A 20,468-nucleotide genomic window follows, 5' to 3' on the forward strand; every position below is an offset into this window, starting at 1 on the left:
AGGGGCCGCTGTCGAGCCCCTGGAGGATGAACAGGGAACTAGCCAGCTTCAGGAAGAACCGGTGGTTCTTTAAGAGAAAGAGGATAAATAAAGTAAGCCTGGCGTATCTGATTGGACATCGGACCATACTTGCCCCTCATTGTCCCTTTTCTGCCCTTTTTTCCTTCCAGAGCTGCCCAGAAGTTAAATCTGTCTTCTAAAAAGAAGAAACATCGACCTTCCACCTCTTCTGTGGCCGAGCCTCCTCTCTTTGCCACCAGCTTCAGCGGCATTCTGCAGACCTGCCCTCCCCCGGCCCCCCCCTGTCTGCTGCGGGCCGTCAGCAAGGTGAAGGACACGCCAGGCCTGGGCAAGGTAGGCGCTCGGCGGGCGGGGTGGTGCGGCAAGGGGAAGGAGGGGAACCAGGAGCCCAGTTCGGTTGTGAACACCAAAGGGTGACGGGGAGAACAGGAGACAAAATTAAATTCACTTGGAAGGACCATAAACTTTTCTTTAGTTACATGCATTGCATAGCAAATGAAGACGATCAGATTATTGGAGATCTGATTGGGTTCAGGCAGGAAAAAACAGCTGCGGGGTATTGACAGGACTGTAACCATTTGAAGAAAAGACAGAAAGACACAAAAGACGCAGGCAGAGGCAGGAGCCCAGCAAAGATATAAATCCTGAGAAGGAGGCCTGCCAGCAGGCCAGGGCTATTAGGAGATGCGGCTCCGCTGGGTTTGGGGTAACTTTGTTTCCAGGCATCACCCCAAACTCTCCGTGCTGACATGGGCGTCCGGGCGAAGTCACCGTCGCTCTTGCCCTCCAGGTGGGAAATAAGCTGAGACTTCTAAGAACATTTACCCCAGGAAGGCGGCTGCTGTATTTCTTTCATTTTTGTCAGGAGTAAGACGGGGTGCACAGCCTCCTCGCCAGTGCCTCGCCGACTTCACATGATCCGCCCGGGCTTGTTTCTGGAAAGTTGTAGGTCTGGCTAAGGGGGCGGCTGCCGTGCTATGAGGCTCCAGCTCTTACTGTAGAGATCTCTTTTCCCCTTGACCCCCAGTCTCTGCTGTTCAGGTTCATGGTCTTCCCGTAACTCTGAGTCCTTCTGGAGTTTGGGGCCCTCTGCCCCTCCTTCTCCCCGTTTCTCTGCCTCCTCCCATGCTCTTCCCCTCCCCCCCCCAATTTCACTGCCCCATTGGGAAAGTATTAACTTGCTCTGTTACTCTTCCCAACGGCGTTTAAACTTTAAGCTTACGTTGAACAGAGCAATACTTACTTCAGTGGAAAGCACCCAGCTCTGGAATGTTCCATGGCATGGGGCAGGGTAGGCAGTTGTCAGCTGATGGTTTTCCCAGCCCTGAAGCAAAGTAGGCAAGAAGGCTGTAGGGCTGCCCTGGCCTCACCAGCCGGGACGGAGATGGTGAAAACCCTTGGGACCAGGATCCCTCTCTAGGGAAGGACTCACGGGGTTGCCGCTGAGGGAGAGCAGGGACACCCTCACGGGAGTAATTTTGGGTGGTCGACATGCTGCCTTCTGGGGAGGGTGGGCACAAGTAACTGCAGGGCGTTAAAATCTTTTCCTTTCTTTTTAATCATGCTAAGATACATGTAACATAAAATTGACCGTTGGAGCCATTTTTGAAGTGTACATGGGCTCTTGCTTTGCTGAGGAGTTTGGAACTTCGGTGCCAGAGCAGAGCTGCCCTGGTTGAAATGAAGATAGCTGTAGGCTCCTCTCACTTTCTGAGCCACAACCAACTTCTCCTTTGAACAAGTGTGAACAAATATTAAATGTTATCACTTTGAGGACACGCGATTATTGGCCAACCTGGCCTACTCACATACCCCAACATAGCCGGATCCACGATGCCTCAAAATGAACCACGTAAGGAACTGTCTCCCTGCCTCTGTAACCGTGGTCCTCTCTGTGGTTCCTGCCAGGTCAACGTACATCCATCTTCAGGTGCGCCTGGGCCCCAAGCCGCGGGCCTCCGGTGTTCTCTGTCCCTTCCCTAACCCTCCTCCCTGAATTCTGAGACAAGGGGACCAGGTCACGAGGGGCTGAACCAACAACAGAGAGAGTGTCACCAGCCAGGAGGGTACACCAGCACTTGCATCAAAATAGTTCGGAGGGCTCTGGTCAGATATAAGCAGACCAGATATTATCCTACACACTAAGTAGGATTATAAATAAGATAAGCGGGTATAAGACCCGGTATAACCACAATTAAGATTATAACCGTTAGTCAACGAAAGCTTGCAAACACACTTATTTTTGAATGGAGGAGATCCTCTGTCTCACGCATCTGCAATCCCATACGCTTCTGACAGTGGGAGAGAAAGGGGTGACAGGGGCGTTAAGTGGCCAGGAAGGGCAGGAGGCCCTGCGTGTGTCTGAGGAAGTGTGTCGTGAACGGGGCCATCAGACTGGGCGTCCCAGGAGGTGACGGAGGAGGCAGCTGTCCGCCAAGTGTGGTGGGGGGGCCTTGGTGGGAGGAAGTGACCGTGGGAGGGAGGGACTCAGGAGGGAAGTAGTAAGCGTACTCTCCTTGAAACCGTGTGTATGGCTGGAACAAGAGGTTGGTGAGAACTCCCATCCCGCCGTCTCCTGCATGGGAGTGTCTGCTCCGCACAGTGCTGGGGGCCTGGCTGCCCGACCTCAGCGGAGGCTCATTTCCCACACCGCTGCTGCCTCACTGTAGGGAGCTGCAGCCCTTACCCGTATGGAAGGATTCATTCCTGTCAATGTAGCTCTGCTGTAGAACTTACATAGCAGCATCTCTAAGACATACAGTGGAGTCTAATATGGAACATAACCCGTGCTATATATAAATTGGAAGTGGGGAAGCTTGATGGAATCGCCAGAAGCAGCTTAATTACTGACACCTGAGGTGGGGGCGGGGCGCAAGCCCACCTCAACCCTGACGTCTTGTGCCTCAACCACCCCCAGGACTTCCTCGGGAAACTTGGGAGGCTTTCACAGGTATGGAAGAGGCTGATGGGTTTTTCTCGATCAACCCTCTCATTTAGTGAACAAGGTAACTGAGGCCTCAAGAGGGTAAGAGGTCTTCCGGTGCCTCCTTAGTCAGGAGCATTAAGCCATTTTAATTTTCCAGGTCTCACTGCGCTGCCACTAGATAGGCATGATTTGGGGGGTGGAGAGAAGAATGTGAGGGGGCCGCAGTGGTAGCAAAGTAACCATGAGATCCAGCCGTCTTCATCCAGTGGAGGCTGGGAGAGAAGGGGCAGGGGGAGCAGCCAAGAGCAGACACACGGGGAGATCAGAGGCGCTCCATGGCGCTCCCTGCTGGTGTCACCAGCTCCCCCCTCCACCCAGAGTCCCTGCAGCCCTGGGCACTGCTTGGGGCAAAAGCTCTTCCAGATGGTGCCGGAAGAATTCGCAATAACTTCATTGTCCTTGGAGCTGAAGTACAGCAAACACAGGAAACGCCCTGACATCATCGGCACCTGGGGCTCTGCTGGGCACACTGCCGATGTTTGTTGAGCACCTGTTACGTGTCAGGCACAGAGCTCGGCACTAGGCTTGTAGTCGTGGACAGACTAGACAGGATGCCAGTCCTTACAGCACTTATAACCTTGCGCCTTGTTCCAGTCAGTCTTAGAAATCTCAGCAATCTGGAGCCCTGGGTGGCTCAGTCAGTCAAGCGTCCGACTTTTGATTTCGGCTCAGGTCCTGATTTCAGGGTCGTGAGATGCAGCCCTGCGTTGGGCTCCGCACTGGGCATGGAACCTGCTTAAGATTCTCTCTCTCCCTCTGCCCTCCCCTCCCTGCTCACACACGTGTGCACAAACACATGCTTTCTCTCTCTCAAAAAAAAAAAAAAAGAAATCTCACCAATTTGGACCGAAATGAAGGACAATCTGATTTAAGGAAAAGTTGGAATTACCTCCAAGACATGTAAACAAAACTACCCTAAGTGGTCTTGTAGAGACATTCTTAATGAATAGATAAAAATGATGAGTGGATGCAAGCAGCTTAGTCCCCGTTTATATTTCATTGATTTGGCTTGTATGTAAATGATACGTCTAATCTGTTTGAAAATGGCTCCTTCTCCTAAGTCCATAAACGCTCCTTGTGAAATTTGTTTGCACAATTAATTAACATCCATGTTTAAGGTTCATTTGTTAGTTGTCACAGCTTAAAGTCAGCGCTCTTTGTCTTGGATTACAAGCTTCTAGAGCAAATCCCGTTATCTGTTGAACTCACCGCGTGTGTCGCCGTGCCACCATGCCTCCCGTGCGTAGCGCTTCTGAAGACGAGGCTGGTACTGGTGACAGTCGTGTCCACCCCTACGCTGGCTAATGCTCCTCTTCCCAGAAGAACACCTGAAGGGAAATCCATGAAGCACGAGGGCGGGAAGGAGCCTTCTTTTTCCTTTAGAACCTCCGGGAATGCCTCCAAAGCACGGAAGGAGAAGCACCCAGCCCGTTTTCCCTCAGTCATGTTTTAGGGACTATAAGAAAACTCTTAGAGGTGAGTGCTAGCAGCAAGAGAGCAAATTCTAGAGAATGTGGAAAGATCACAGAAAATCGGATGGAGTGATCATGAAGAGGCATGATGGAAAATTAAGCTGGGACAGGTGTTGGGGAGGGCTCGTTGTACTCGATTCACTCAGTGAGTATCTGTAAAGGTCCTACGTCCCCACAGGACACAGGACAGCGGAGCTGGTTGGCCGCTCTGGGCACATCCCTGTAAAGGAAGGAGGGGGCATGTCCTGATCTCCAGGAACTCGAGGCTCCCGTGAAAACGTTTGCCTGGCGTGCAGCCTCAGCCACCGCTCCTGGGCCGTCCACGCTGTTTCCTGCTCCTGGGGGTCCCCGCTAAGGGGTCCCCACGTGGTGTCCATGTGGGGGCTCCCCTTACCATCCACCCACACCCATCTGTGCATTTCTCAGGTGCTTCCCCGAGATTCCTCCTCTTCAGGCCGCCGTACAGCCCAGAGACAGGGGACTTGGTGGCGTCCTCAGAGTCGCGATTTAGAAATAGACTTGCTTGTCTGGCTGGATTACATCTGCTCTGCAGTAAAGGCTGGGGCTCATCGGTCTTCTCAGCCCTTGATTTTAAGCCGTCTGTGTTGTATTCACTATTTTTCAAACCCAGTAGCAGCATATTTTGACCTCTATTAAAAGATATGTTCTCTAAATAATCTCTCTCTCTCTCTCTCTCTCTCTCACACACACACACACACACACACTACTTGGCCAGTGTCACCACTAGGGCCTACATTATCTAGATTCGGCTTCATTCTAAACAGTCTCTTGTTTGATGTGGAAGCTCATAGCGTAGAAAAAAAGAAATAAAAGAACCATGTGAGTTTCTTCATGGAGACTATTTTTCCTTTACCGATTTATAAGCCTTTTTACGGCCAAAGTCATGCGATGATAGGCACACCTCAGAGATACCGCACGTTCGGTTCCAGACCATGACAATAAAAGCAAAGATCACAGTCAAGTTGGCCAGATGAATGTTTGGTTTCCCAGCACATATAAAAGTTATGTTTGTGTGATCCTGTGGTCCATTAGGTGCGGTAGCATTAGGTCTAAAAAAACGATGTACTAACCTCAATTAAGACGACTTTATTGCTTAAAAATGCTCCCCATCTGAGCTTCCAGCAAGTCGTCATCGTTTTGCTGCTGGCGGGTCTCGCTTCCACACTGGTGGCTGCTGGCTGGCCAGGGCGGTGGGCGCTAAGGTTGGGGTGGCCACAGCAATTTCTTAAAATAAGACACGATGACGTTTGCCTCATCGATGGAGCCTTCCTTTCATGAAGTGTCAGCCTGTCGTTTGAAGCTTTGAAGCCAGGCATTGTCTCCTCTCTGGCTGTGGAAGTTCTAGATGGCATTTTCTTCCAGCATAGGCTGTTCCGTCTACACTGAAATCTGATGTGGAGCGTGGCCTCCTTCGTGAATTCTCTCGGCTGGAGCTTCTGGAAAACTTGCAGCAGCTTCTCCGTCAGCACGTGCTGCTTCACCTTGCACTTGTATAGAGACGACTTCTTTCCTGAAGCCTCGTGAACCAGCCTCTGCCAGCTTCAGACTTTTCTTCTGTGGCTCCCTCGCCTCTCTGAGCCTTCCCAGAGTTGGAGAGAGTCCGGGCCTTGCTCTGGGTGAGGCTTTGGCTTGGGGAATGTGGTCGCTGTTTGGTCTTCTATCCAGACCACAGAAATGTTCTCCACGTGAGCAGTAAGACTGTTCTGCTTTCTTATCATTCATGCGTTCACTGGAGTAGCCCCTGTCATTTCCTTCTAGAACTTTCTCTTGCGGTCACAGCTTGGCTCACTGCTTGGTGCAAGAGTCCTCCTTCCATCCTATCTCAGCTTCAGCACACCTTCCCCACTCAGCTGAATCACATCTAGCTTTGATTTAAAGTGAGAAACATGTGACTCTCCCTTTCACCTGAACACTTAGAGGCTACTGGAGGGCTATTAATTGGCCTAATTTCAATTTTGTTGTGCCTCAGGGAACAGGAAGGCCCAAGGAGAGGGAGAGAGACCGGGGAATGGCCCGTCAGTGGAGCAGTCAGAACACATACCATCTTTATTGATCAGGTCACTGTCGTATATGGGCACAGTGTGTCGTGCCCCAATTACAATAGTAACAAAGATCACTGATCACCATAACAAATATATGAAAAAGTTTGAAATACTGTGCAAATTACCAAATGTGATGCAGACAGGCAGTGAGCAGGTGCTGTTGGGAAAATGGCGCCAGTAGACTCACCACAAACCTTCAATTTATAGAAAATGCAATGTCTGTGCAATGCAGGAAAGTAAAGCACGATGCAATGCGGTCTGCCGGTACTGAACCCCTGCGACACTGTCGGGAGAGGAAACATTTCTGACATTCTGATTACAAGACGAAAACAAGACAAATTTCATTAAAATCAGAGGTTTTAAAGGTACTCATGGAGCTCTTATTTATTCAACAAGAAAAAATGGCTGCTGTATCTCTCCCTTGTTCAAGAAGTGATGCCAGGTTATGTGGAGGAGAATTTCACGCCTTACAGTCCACCAAGGTCCAGGTTATTTAAACAGTATGCAGATTGTCACATTCCTCATTATCGGTTCTATCATTCCTCATCCCGAAGCGCTATCAGAGAGAACGGGAAAGCCTTGAGCCAGCCTTCGACATTCATTTCAAGTATACATAAAATGATAGAAAACTCCGGAGCCCGCTACTCACCCACTACTGACCACTCCATCCTTAAAAGCTACAGATGGGAAAAGTGACTTTTGAGCTATTTCTGTGTGCTGGAGGGGGGCGGGAGCAGAGGGAAGAATGCATAAATAATACTGCATTAATAATACAAAATAATTCATCAGGACCGCGAGGCTGATAGCTTTGTAAATTAAGTTGTCAGCTCTTCTGGGGAGTCAACTCGTGTGACCTACTCCCTAATTACAGATATTCCTGTCTGTGCTCTGCTGGTTTTGCTTGAGTCGGCTAAGCTCTTGTCTTTGGGGTTTGGTTTTCCGTCCGTCCTCCCTTTCTTATTCTGACCCCTCCTCCAGACTCATTCACCTGGGTGGGTCCTTTCCCCTCCCACCCCCGCAGCCCCCCACCCCAAGCAGAGGTTTCCGCGCGGTCCTAGCGCCCTGTTCGTTCCGAGCTGCTCTCCCCGCCCAGGCACCCCGGGCTTCTCCAAGGGCCGAGCTGTTTCTGGAGCAAACCCGGATGCCCTCAGTCATGGGGGCTTTTGTCTACACCTCCTGCCATGAGGCTCTCGCATTTTTCAGCTTTCATTCTTGCAAACGAGAGGGAAGTATTAGAAGATGTTCTCCGTTAAAGGCCACTGGACAGAAAGGGTCCCGGTAAAACACGTGTAAAGAAAGTGGGGCACCATTTGGCTTTTCATTACTAGCGTGACTGCCTTTAATACTGCTGATCGACTTGTATGGAGGTAATTTTCCATGGTTTTTAGTATCAGAAGGAAAACTAGAAGGGTAAGCAGCACATTTCAGCTTCTTTAGATCTGATTTTGGACAGGGGGCTGCATTACCATATATAAAATATCCCATTTGGGGCTCTCTTTGCCCGGGATATCTACAAAGAGCCAACTGGGTGGAAGGGTTCTCGGGTAAGCAGGGAGGCATAATGGGTCCAGCAGCCTGGAGTTACCTGTCTTAGGTCTTGGTCCATTATTATAGTGTTCAGAGCACAGGAAAGGGAAGAGATTTTTAGGTCCATTTTCTCCATAGGGCTGCTACATTTTCCAGTTCTCTGAACTTCTGCCTGCCTTAGGTGGGTTAGGGGGCCTTCTGAAACCTTCTGGTTCACGCTCCAGAGACGTGAAGTCCTCCAGACCCTCAATTTCTCTCACTAGGTTGTAAACTTCTTGGGGGAAGGGAATTATGTTCTTTCTATCTTTGTACCCCTACAGTGCAGCTTCCATGAGGGACGCTGAAAACATGTTGCACGTGTCCACGTAATTCTGGTTAGGGCCTGGGGGGGTTCTGATTGGGTGTCGAGTATGTGTGGGATCCATCCTGCCTGGTGAACGCTGTGCAGAGGAGGCAGAAACATCGAGAACATCCAGATGACAAAGACCCTGGAGGTCCTTGTCCCACTGACCCGGGACAGTGACATGCTGCCTCATGCTGGCATCCTGGCAGACAGCAAAGGCAGTGGACACCCCTCACCGAGGAGGCTTCTAGAACACCATCTTGTCAGATCCTCTCCATGTGACTCTTAGGAAACCGAGGCCCAACAAGGTGAAGTACCTTATCAACCCGTTTATGTGGGAGAAGAGAGACATTTTAACTTACGAAGCTGATCAGTCATGAAGCCTTTAAGACATAATTTGATGAGAGATTGTTCATCTTTTGCCCCATTTTGTGATTTTCAGCTTCAAATCTACTGGCTTCTTTTTTTAGGGTATTTGTGTGTGTGTGTGTGTGTGTGTGTGTGTGCGCGCGCGCGCGCGCACGGGGGGGACATGGAAACACATAGAAAGAGGAAGGTGATTTTTCTGAGGGGACTTTTTAAAGGCTAGAAACCTGTGCCATAATTGGAAAGGTTCGGGGCCCCTGGAATACAGGTAATCCTAATTAGCATGCTGACTTATGGAATGAAAGCAAGAGATAAAATGAGGGAATCCTCTCTGGAATAAATGCCACGTTCTCAATTAACCAAAGGGCAATAAGATGGATTATAATGCCAGAATAGGGCTTTTGATCATTCTTTGTCCAAAAACTACTTTTTGGTCAGGCTCAGCACAATTAGACAATTACTGATATCAAAAGAATGGGAATAGTAGGTATATTTTAAGCTAACGTTTCTCTCATCTTATCTTTCTGTGTCTTTCTCTTGCTAATGGCTGCAAGGAAAGTTAGTCATGATTTGCTATAATTATCCCATTAAAATGGGATTGATAGTAATGCTTTATAAAAAACGGTGAGTCCAAACTGCTGAGTTAATTAGAAAGTTTTCCTTTGTGCCTCAGAGTGGGAAATGCTGTTCTGGCTTCCTGAATGACTCGCATAACAGAACATTTGAATTCCTTTCTAATGCTTCATTGAACTAAAATAAATCATGGAGGGGGGAAATCATTCTGATATATTCTTAAAAGCAAACCATAATTTCCTTTAGATTGTTAAATAGTTCCTGAATTAAAAGTCCTCTGACTCCTCATTCTCTCTGATTGCTTTAGGAGTTCATCTCAGCTCTGTTCTGTAATACCCTCTGAGCCCATTTGGCTGCTAATCAAAATACCATATAGACTGGGTGGCTGAACCGAAAACTTTTTTCTCACAGTTCTGGAGACTGAGAGGCCCAAGGTCAGGGTGCTGGCAGACCTGGGGTCCCGGAGAGCTCTCTTCCTGGCACGCACCCAGTGGTCCTCTTGTCGTACCTCATGTGGGAGATGGGAGAGGAGAGGGGGAGAAGAAGCTCTCTCATGTTTTCTTATAAGGGCACTCATCCCATTGGCGAGAGCTCCCCTCTCATGACCGAATGACCCCCAGAAGCCCTACCTCCTGATACCATTACCTGGGATTAGCATCTCAACATAGGAATTTGGGAGGGACACCAACCTGCAGTCCACAGCACTGACCTCTAAATTCCAGCATTGAATTAGAGTACTTGAGTTCCCAGATAAACAACCAGAAATAGAACCATTTTAGTAGCATTTAGTGCCGGGGACAGGATTCCTTCCACATACTTTCCCTGTTCGCTTGGTCTGCTCTGTGCTCCGTAGGCCACAGCCAGCTACTCAGGTAGACATTCTGTGGGCTTGGAGCTGAGAACTCTTTCCCACCACCAGTGAGATGGTTGGTGGATTCTCTAGTGGGGCACTGTACCAGCTGTAGCCAACCCGAGACTTTTTTCTTGCGGAGCCCAGTGATGGTGAAATCAGTCTGTTTCCCAGGGCTAGCTCCTTCGGTTTGCAAATTCAGTTCTCTTATTCCGGATGTGAGCTTGCTGGCACACACCAAGGCAAGGAGCGCTCTTGCCCGCTCTATCCCGATGCTCCCAGGTGGTCCAGCTTACCTGGGGGTGGGTAATAAATGCTCCACCACCCCCACCCCAGAACAGCACGGCCTGCAGGGCATTGAAGACCCCGCCCATCTGTGCAAATGGGCGGGCACAGCCCTTAGACCGGAGCAGCTCAGGCCAGTGTGGGGCGGAAAGCAGAGGACTGAGACCATGTCGTGAGTTTGGTTCAGCCGTTGTGCCAGAGGAGCTGCCAGGGCTGGGCACTAGGAAAGCCTCAGGTGTGGTGGAGCGAGGCGAGAACGGGACCGGCAGTTGTGGAACCGCTGTGTTACCTCCAGACCCGCCTACAGCCGTCATCACTGCACAAAGCTGCTTGTCTCTAAGCCTGGAAACAGGGAGCCCTCTATGGAATCTTGTGACTTTTTTTGCAGGAGAAAAAGGGATTCTTTTCTCCCAAGGGTTATTTCCTTCAGCGGCTTGGCCAGATGCTCCCCCACCACCCCACTGTTGATTTGGGGAAAGAGGAGTAAGAGCCTTTGGGAATGCCTTACCCAGTGGATGAGCTGAGAGCAGGGCTTCTTGTTCTGCTTGCTTCCCACTCCATCCCCTACTCTGTAAAAAGTGGGAAAAGTAGCACCCTCATAGGACTCCAGGACAAATAGAGCCATTCAGACCGCCATAGTCTACACAGCCCTGAAATCAGCTGTGTGCTGTGCTTACAAGTGTGAGTGGTAAGGTCCCCATGAGGAGTGAATGCAGGAAGCCCAGCCCAGGAGGGGACACAGGAAGAAAAAGACTGTGATCGCACCTCCCCTTGAGAGCTTGCTCCCGTCTGCAGGTCTGCTCAGCCTTCGCTTGGCTGGTTCCTGCCCATCCAGCGGATGTTGCGGGAATGCCATTTCCTTGGGGAAGATGTCCCTGGTTAGGGGCCCCAATTTTCTCTTCTCTGTATCTACCACCCTTTGGGTGACCGATCTCCATAATTCAGTGTTTAATGGATCTCTGTTGACTATAAACTTCCTGATGGCAGGATCGCCTGTCTCTTGTCCCCCTTCAAATCCAGAGCACCACACAGGTGCTCAGTAAGTGGTAGGTATATTAGGGTTCTCAGGGAAGCAGAACCAACAGGGTGTGTGTGTGCGTGTGGGTGTGTGTGTGTGTGTGTGTGTGTGTGTGTGTGTGCACATAGGCATTTACAGAGAGATCAGTTGTGGAGGCTGGCAAGTCCTGGGTAGAGACCCAGGGGAAAGCTGCAGTTCGAGTCCAAAGGCAGTCTGCTGGCAGAATTCCCTCTTCCTCCAGGGAGGTCAGTCTTTTTCTAGTAAGGCTTCACCTGATTGGATGAGGCCCACCTACAACACGGAGGGTAATCTGCTTTACTCAAAGTCTACTGATTTAAATGTTAATCTCACCTAAAAAACACTGAAACATTTAGAATAATGTTTGACCGAACATCTGGCTACCCTGGCCCAGCCAAACTGACCCATAAGCTTACCTGGTAAATGAATGGAAGGATAGAATCATGACCTGGGTCTCCATTGTCCTGTTGGTGATCCTTCACTTCTGTGTGTGATGCCTACAGCCGCTGTCATCTGGGTCCCCTCCCTTGACCTTCAGCATAGCCCTGAGAGGTGGGCAGTAGGGAGGATGTGGGGAGAGTTGACTCTACTGGTATATAAGGGCACTGAGATTCAGAGAAGATAAGAGAATGACTGGAGGTGACACAGCTTTTCCGAGCAGATGGGGGGACCCTACATCTTGTCTCCAGTGTCCTCTTCCTGATCACACATCAGAAATAGGCCGTTTCCTTGTTCCAGGCACTGGTAAATCCCTTCTTTCCACTCTGTGGGCAGGGTCTGTGATAATCCCCCCCTCTTTTATATCCCAGGAAGCTAGAACAGATTCAAGATGTCTGCCCAAGGTCACATACCTGGTCTTCGGTGGCACTGGGACACGAAGCCCAGTTCTATGACTTGCTCTCCACACCACTACACGATACGGTCTCCCGGCACACTTCCTGTGTCGTTGTTTGGTTTCAGAAAAGGCCTGGTGTGCAGACAGCCCCTGCTGCAGGGTGTAGCTGTTTGTGTGGGGCAGTGGATGTGGGGCCAGGCAGGTGCGGGGTGGGCCTCCTTGGCTGCCAGAGCCCCACCGCTCTCCCCTTCCCTCGTCATCTCGGAGAGCTTTGTACTTGTCACTGTGTTGCTTTATCCCTTGCACTGAAAGTTTTTTGTTTTTTGTTTTTTTAATGATTTTTTATTATATTATGTTAGTCACCATACAGTACATCCCCGGTTTCCGATGTAAGGCTCGATGATTCATTAGTTGTGTATAACACCCAGTGCACCATGCAGTACGTGCCCTCCTTACTACCCATCACCAGCCTATCCCATTCCCCCACCCCCTTCCCCTCTGAGGTCCTCAGTTTGTTTCTCATAGTCCATAGTCTCTCATGTTTCATTCCCCCTTCTGATTACCCCCCCTTTCTTTATCCCTTTCTTCCCCTACCGATAGATGAGAGAAATCATATGATAGTTGTTATGTTCCATAGATGAGAGAAATCATATGATAGTTGTCTTTCTCTGCTTGACTTATTTCACTTAGCATTATCTCCTCCAGTGCCGTCCATGTTGCAGCAAATGTTGAGAACTCGTTCTTTCTGATAGCTGAGTAATATTCCATTGTATATATGGACCACAACTTCTTAATCCAGTCATCTGTTGAAGGGCATCTCGGCTCCTTCCATGATTTAGCTATTGTGGACATTGCTGCTATGAACATTGGGGTGCATATGGCCCTTCTCTTCACTAAGTCTGTATCTTTGGGGTAAATACCCAGTTGCACTGAAAGTTATACTGGTACGGATCGCCTTCTGTGGTTTCCGTGCAGTAAAAATAAGTTACCATTGAAAGTAAATTAATATTCAGAATGATATTTTAAAGGCCCAAACAGACAAACTTGTTCTGAATTCTGTGGGAGAAAGCCTTGCACGTCAGCCCTGCTCTGGAGTCGTGAGAACTCAGAGCCAGTGCTGGGGCGGACAGGACCCCTGGAGCAGACTGGATATTTAACCCCACCCCAGACCATATCAAGCTACCCAGGTGACTCAGTCCCATGAGAGTTGTGTGTCTAGAACGTCAGATCGGTGACAGTAGAAATGGCTGAGTTTCAACTTTTATTAAAAGACATCTGTCTTGAGTGTACGTTGAGCTGTGGTCCCCAGCGGCAGCATGAGGAGGAAGACCCACCGTGAGCCCCTCGTGCCCGCCCTCCCTGCTGGCTTCCACTGCTCCTGCTTTCCCCTCGCCGTGGGCCACGTGTGCGCGCACCTGCTCTTCGGGATCCGGCTAAATGCCTGCCTCCGTCAGCATCCCGTCTCCACCCCACGCCGGCCCGCTCCTCTCTGACGTTCTGTGCCATGCCAAGCCCCTGCATGGATTCTGCTCCTGAGCCACTTACTGCCTTATGTCTCCTTCATTGTGTTCCAGGTATAGCTTGTCCCCTCCCCCAAGTCTTTCGTCTGTGTGAGGGTTTATACTGCTTTCGTACCCCCAAACGCTTCGCCGTAGGCCTGGCAGGTAGAACCCGCTGACCTGAAAGACATTAAACTACAGAGTATAGGGACACCTGGGCGGCCCAGTCAATGAGGTGTCGGACTCTTGGTTTCGTCTCAGGTCATGATCTCAGGGTCCTGAGATCAAGCCCCTTGTTCTGCTTGGGATTCTCTCTCTCCTGCTGCCCCTTCCCCTGCTTGTATGCTTGCTCTCTCTTTAATAAAAAAAAATAGTATAACGATTTCATTTCGTGATTATTTCTTCCACTTTAGCCTTCTTCATCCCTCATTCCTTTATCCACCATCCACTCACCCAAGTGTCTGTCCACCAGGTGCTTGATAAGGCGTGGACTGAGGACCTGCTGTGTCCTGGTCACTTTGCAGACACACAGATGAGTCCAGAATGACCTCTGCCCTTAAGAATCCCGGAAATTGCTATTCAAGAGAGTTAAAAATCATTCTAGGTAGACAACGCACACTAAAAATACCTATTTTTACTATCATCATCGGGGCACTGGCTTATCTTGGCAGATAAGGCTGAAATCCGTGCAAGATAATTGGCTTCCTGGCGAGTTTCCCCCCTTACTCCTTTCTACCGAGTACAGTCTAATATTCCTGCAGGATTCATATTGCGTGCTGACGACAGCCGAGAGTATAGCAGGCAGGAAAGGATGTACTTTGTTTCATTTTTCAACAGACTGGTCTACTACTGCAATTCCCCTGCAATTAGTTTGTATGAATGAGTCACAGTGGCACACGAAGCGTTTGAATTCACACAGACTCTTTCTTTGGAGACCTCACACATCCTTTGCTCACGGAGAAAATTCTGCTGAAAGCACGTGGTAAGGAAGTTGTACTCTTCCCCTCCGAGGTGGGGTGAAGTGAGGGGCTTTGTTCAAGGTCATATAGAATGCCAGCTCCCACTCTGGGTTGTGCCTTCCTACCTTGCAAAATTCCAGTGCTGCCCCCTTTCCTTTGGGAATGCTCCCGTTATGATGGGGGACTGGCATCCACGATGGATCAGGTTCTGAACGTATCTTGCAAAATATGTGTACTCGCAGGGGGTATGGTCTGGAATGGGGAGGGGAGGAGGGGAGCTAAGGAGAATGAAAGGGGTTTTGTGTGAATTAGAAGTCTTTTTAGTTTCAAGCAACAGAAACACAAACTGTCAGAAACTGGAAATGACGAGGGGTATTGGCGGCTTCTGGAACCAGACCATGAAGTCAGGGAGCCCTGGAGCGAGGATGTGCCGAGTGCTTCATACCCTCTCTCTCTGTCTTCACTTCAGACCAACTTCTGCCTCACCCAGCTGCTAACCGTTCTCAAGTATTATTCTTACAGTTTCCACCAGACCAGACAGGATCCGATCTTCTCTGTTCCTAAGTTCAAAATTCCGGGCAAGGGCTGAGGTTGGGGACCCAGGTTGGGCATGGGGACTAAGGACGTGGCTGCTCCCACTGGGTTGGAGTGAGGAAGAGCAGGTCCAAGTAGGACACAACGCTGCCCTACAAGAAACAGACAAATGAAGGTCGTCCCGGACATTTACAGGTGCTTTATAGGAAGCATGTTGAGTTCTTAGGAGGAAAGGTCAATGCAGGGGATTTTGTGCCTTAAATTCAAACGCAACCCATGTCAGACCCAAGCCGTATTTATCGAGCCTGTACTATGTGCTTGTGAAATCAGGATTTCTTTGGGAGTTCATGTTGTGGACCACTATTTCACCATCATTAAGCAGTTTCTAGGGAAGAAGAGCCATGTGTGTATTCAAGAGAGTTTAGAGCAAAGCTGCCAAGCAGAGATTAGCCCAGAGAGTGCATCAGGGCCATGGGCATTGGGAAGAAAATCTAAGGCCCTGGAGACCTTGGAGGAGGGCCTGGACGTGGCTACACCCGGGAGTGCCGACGTCCTTATGGATTTTGGAGGAGACGACACAAAGCCCTGAGTCGGAGCTCTAGCTCGCAGGAGGCACAGATTCTAGGCAGGTCGTCTCGTATCTACTGGCTAATGCTGGCCACGGTCTGCTTGCTCTATAGAACAAATGTTGCACAGAAATGCCAGGATTTCAGCCACATCAATCTCTACGAAAGTGTTCATTTCTCCATTGATCCGTTCCCACCGTGGCTCACCACGGCCCTCCCGCTTCCCTAGGGTGGGGAGCTCCTGGCCAGAACGGCCCAGGCTGCCAGTTTAACCCTTGTAAGATTACATTGTGGAACCTACAGCTGCTCGGCGGTGGTCTCACTCGTTCCACAAAACAGACGTGGAAGCAAAACAGACGTGGGATTTTTTTTTTTAATTTTAGATTTCTAGAATTTTCCAAATCGCTTGAATAACATCAATAATTGGTATTCATGTGTATTCCTCTTCAGTCAGCAGAATAGCTGAACAGGTTCATAGATTTTAAGTGGACCTGAAACCTGAGAAGGGCTGCAGATCTCTTTAGAGGGGGGTAACCAGAGGCAGCTCTCAGTGTCCTCCCTTTCTTATCACCACCTGCAGTGTGATGAGTTGAGGATGTTTATGTCAGTGTAGTGGACAGAACGTGGAATTAGGGGACATGCATTGGAATCCCTGCTCTCCTCCTACATTTGCTGGGTGACCCCAGGGAGGTGTCTTAGTCTGTTCAGGCTGCCACAAAAAAATACCGCAGACTGGGTGGCTTTGAAACAACAGAAATTTACTTCTCCCGGCCCCGGAGGCTGGATGTCTCAGATCAGGGTATCCTGAGTTAGACTTCTTCTATCCTCCTGTGGCAGAATGGGCTGGGGCACTAGCTCCATTCATGGGGGTGCCACCCTCATGACCTGATCACCCCCCAAAGGCCCCACCTCCTAAATCCATCACCTTGGGGGTTAGGTTTCAACACATGAATTTGGAAAGGATGCAAGCAGGAAAATACTTATTTCTCTGGGCCCTGAGTTCCTTATCTGTGAAATGGGGAAAGTAATCATTCTTCCTCACAAGGTCATTGCGAGTCTCTGATGACTGTGCCAGACAAAGCGAGGCACGTGGCTGGCTTTGGGCTGCGGGATAGCCTCCTTCGTGGGTCCTATGGAGCTCAGGGTGTGACGTTCCAGACCAGGGAAGCTGGAACCGAGATTCCTGATGATCCGTGGGTGTGGAAGCTTTAGGTGGCTCTTCAAGAGACGGGTACAGGGGATGGGAGTCCATGCTTAGGTCTGGAACTAGGATTTAAATGATAAGGGAAGTAGCACAGGTGAGGTACAGATATATTTGGGTAAAAGTCCAAGCTGAAGCCAATCTCAAATATGTTCATCCAACCAGAGGTGAGACATTTAGCCAACAGCCCTCCAAGGTCAAGGGGCCAGGGGCTGACATTGAGGGGAGTGATAGCAGCTCTTCCTAGGAGGCTGGTCACTGACAACCTTGGGTTTCAGGGACAAGAAATCCATCTCGGATACTAAAAAGGCCCTTGACTCTTAGAAAGCTAGGGTGCAAGGATCAAAGCCAGGACTGCATGAATGGCTGCCTGCCTAGGTGTTGGCCCAGCAGGTGACCCCCCACAGCTTCTCGGGTTCCTCTTGTGAAGGAAGCAGTGGTTCCCAGGCCCAGCCAGGGATGAGCCAGGATTCTGCCCATGGCTGCCCTGCCACGGGTCCAACCCGGATTCTTCATGATCCTCCCATTCAGCTAATCACAAGATCCCCAGTCAAGTTGCCCCCTGCCTGCCCTTGAAAATCCAAATTACTCAATTCAGCGCCAGGATGCTCCCCGCCCTCTAGCTCCACCGCCCCCCCCCCCCCAACCCTGGACTCCAGTGACCGGTTTCCAGCGGTAAGGAGGGCCCTCTTCCTCTGGCTTCCAGGCCTTTGGCCATGCCGCCCCCATCCCCCACCCCACCTTCCTCCTTGGCCCTTCATTCGCCTTTCCCCTTCAGACTTGAATTTGGATGTCACTCCCTGCAGGAAGTTTCCCTGTCTCCCAAGGCCTCTTCCTGGCCCCACAGCACCCAGTGTGGGTTCCAACTCTGCATTTATTCTGCTGTGTGGAGTTTGGCCTACTGCAGGTCTCCTACCCCACCCCACACCCCCCAACTTAGCTCTCTGCCAGTGGAGATTGCATTTAACTACGCCCAGCCCAGGGCGGAGATTGCATCTGACCACACCCCACCTGGGGCGGAGATTGCATCTGACCACACCCCACCCGGGGCGGGGATTGTGTCTGACCACACCCCATTCTCAGGCGGAGTTTGATCATGCCCCAGGAGATAGCGTCTGGCCACCCCCCCCACCCCCCCCTCCCCGGCAGGGACAGGGTGCCCACTGGGTCCTTTTCCTGCCTGCCCTCTCAGAGCACTCTGCTTGAATGCTTGCAGCCACCTTTTACTTGAGTAACAACGTAATGCTTGGGAAAGACACTTACTCGCAAGGCAAAGTGCATGACCTTGTCACTCAGAAGACCTCTGTCCCCATGTCTCACTCAGCCCTGGGCTTGGGAAGTGCTGATAAGGGGACAGGGTTAGTGGCGCATTTCTGTCCAGGTGATTTAGTTTTACAGAAGATGCTCTCAAATCTTCGAGGCAGAATTTCTATCCAATTATAAGAATAACAACACATCATTGTATACGGCCGCTGGAAGCTATTGAGTGTTTTCTCTACGTCTTGGCATTTGCAGGCTCGTAGGACTTAAATCACAATGTAAGGAATTCTGCTTTTACTACCAAAGGGACAGTGACTGATGACAGGTTTTGTTTTCTTCTTGGGCTCGGCTGTTGTCTTCCATCAATATTTTTTACATTTTGGTGCCAGACAAGAGGTTTTGATGCCAGTCATGCCCCCTATCTGCTCATCTGCCCTCGACTCGGCCAGTGATGCAACCCCGTCATTGGTTGCCCTGGACAAATGCTCTTCGTCTCTTGGGACTTGGCTCCCACATGACCTGCCGCCTGCAGCCCCTCCCGCTTGAACCACCTGCGTGCACGGGCGTCCCATGCGGACGGTGAACTGTGGAGGAAGGGGCTGTATCTTCGGGCACCTTTCGTGGTACATGTTCATCTGAACACGCAGAGCTCCACTGGTTCCGTGCACCGAGCATCTGCTGTTTGCAGTCTCCCCTCTTAGAAGGAGACGCCCCCAAGATGCAGACCTGGCCTTTACTTAAGAGCTTTCCTTCTGGTTAAGAGAGGAAGACCGGTTGAGCTCTGTGTGTGATGCCGGCCGACAACCTGCTACTCTGTCTCCTTCCTGTGAAAGAAAATGTAGCTTCTGTATTACTTTGTTTTAATTCTGCCGGGGTACTTGTTTTAAAATTCAGAGATCACCAGATGTTAATCTTCTTCTTATCTCCTGTTGCTAATTATGTTAGAAGAAGGACAAAGAGGGAACTTGGATTTTGTGATGCTTTCAGAGAGTATGGAGGTTTAAAACAACTCACTTAGACTTCACCGAGGTTCTTGGGAACCTTCCGTTTCTGGGAAAATGCAGACGTGTTGAACTTGTCAGTCTCCCCCTCCCAAGGAAATCTGACATGGGAATCTCAGGTTGTTAGACCTGCTGTCAGAGGAGCTGTCTGCCCCGGAGACATCCTTCCCTCTGGCTGCCAGCTCCCTCTCTCCGCCACCCCTCGCTCCCTTTCCCGATAGGTGTTTTCTTCAGACGAGGGGGACCAGCCTCTCCACCCTGGTAGCCTGGTAGTCTCACCTTCAAAGCCCCAGTCCCCCAGGGGAGCCGAGCTCAAGTGGAATGCAGGCCATACCCTCCTCGTCCCATGGGAGGCTGGGTTGGCAGCAGCCTAGGCAGACATGATCAACAGAGGGGTCCCCAGTCCCTTGGGGGGAAACCAGAGCTGCCCCCCAAGGCTCTCCGGGTGCTGTGGGGAGCTGGGAAGCTTTTCAGCTGGTGGGCGGCTATTTATCAGGAGGGGCATTCAGCACACAGGAGGCAGTGCTGAAACCCAGCAGCACAGAGCGATTTCCAGCTGGATCAGGGCTGGTTAATAATGGAACAGCAGTGGTGCAGCCGGAAACCGACAGTAAGTAGGTAACGGGATGGGGAGTTGGGCATTTGGGGAGCCATTTGGTGTGTGTAACGCTCCCCTCCCGGGGGAAGAGCAGACCTGAAAGAGGGAGGCAGAGTCATCTATCTGCACACACAAACCAGGTTAGGGAACTGTTTTGTAGCTGAGGGGTCAGGTCGGTTCCTCTGCAGACAACCTCTAGAACTGCCCGTAATTCTGACCCGGCGTTGATATTTGCATCCCTGCTGAAAAGGGGAGGACATTCCTGTTTGTGCTGTAGTGATAATAGCCACTAATATGTACACTGACTCATTTGCATACATAACACATCTATATAACCAGTTCATTTGCATACACAATGCATTTTCATATATTGGCTCATTTACATACATAATACATCTATAATGTTTGCATATATCAACTCATTTATATACATAAGCCATTTGCATACCGTCTTAGTCTGTTTGAGCTGTTGTAACAGAATACCGCTGACTTG

General features: G+C 50.2%; 1 protein-coding gene across 1 annotated transcript in view; it reads left to right on the forward strand.

The window, feature by feature from the left end:
- KIF26B (kinesin family member 26B) overlaps nt 1–20,468 on the forward strand; it is a 415,887-nt gene that overhangs the window by 296,200 nt on the left and 99,219 nt on the right. Inside the window, 1 exon segment of the mRNA XM_026509553.4 lies at nt 171–354. Coding sequence (XP_026365338.4) covers nt 171–354 — 184 coding nt within the window.

The sequence above is a fragment of the Ursus arctos genome, unplaced genomic scaffold (assembly GCF_023065955.2).
Source record: "Ursus arctos isolate Adak ecotype North America unplaced genomic scaffold, UrsArc2.0 scaffold_2, whole genome shotgun sequence".
Classification (NCBI taxonomy): domain Eukaryota; kingdom Metazoa; phylum Chordata; class Mammalia; order Carnivora; family Ursidae; genus Ursus; species Ursus arctos.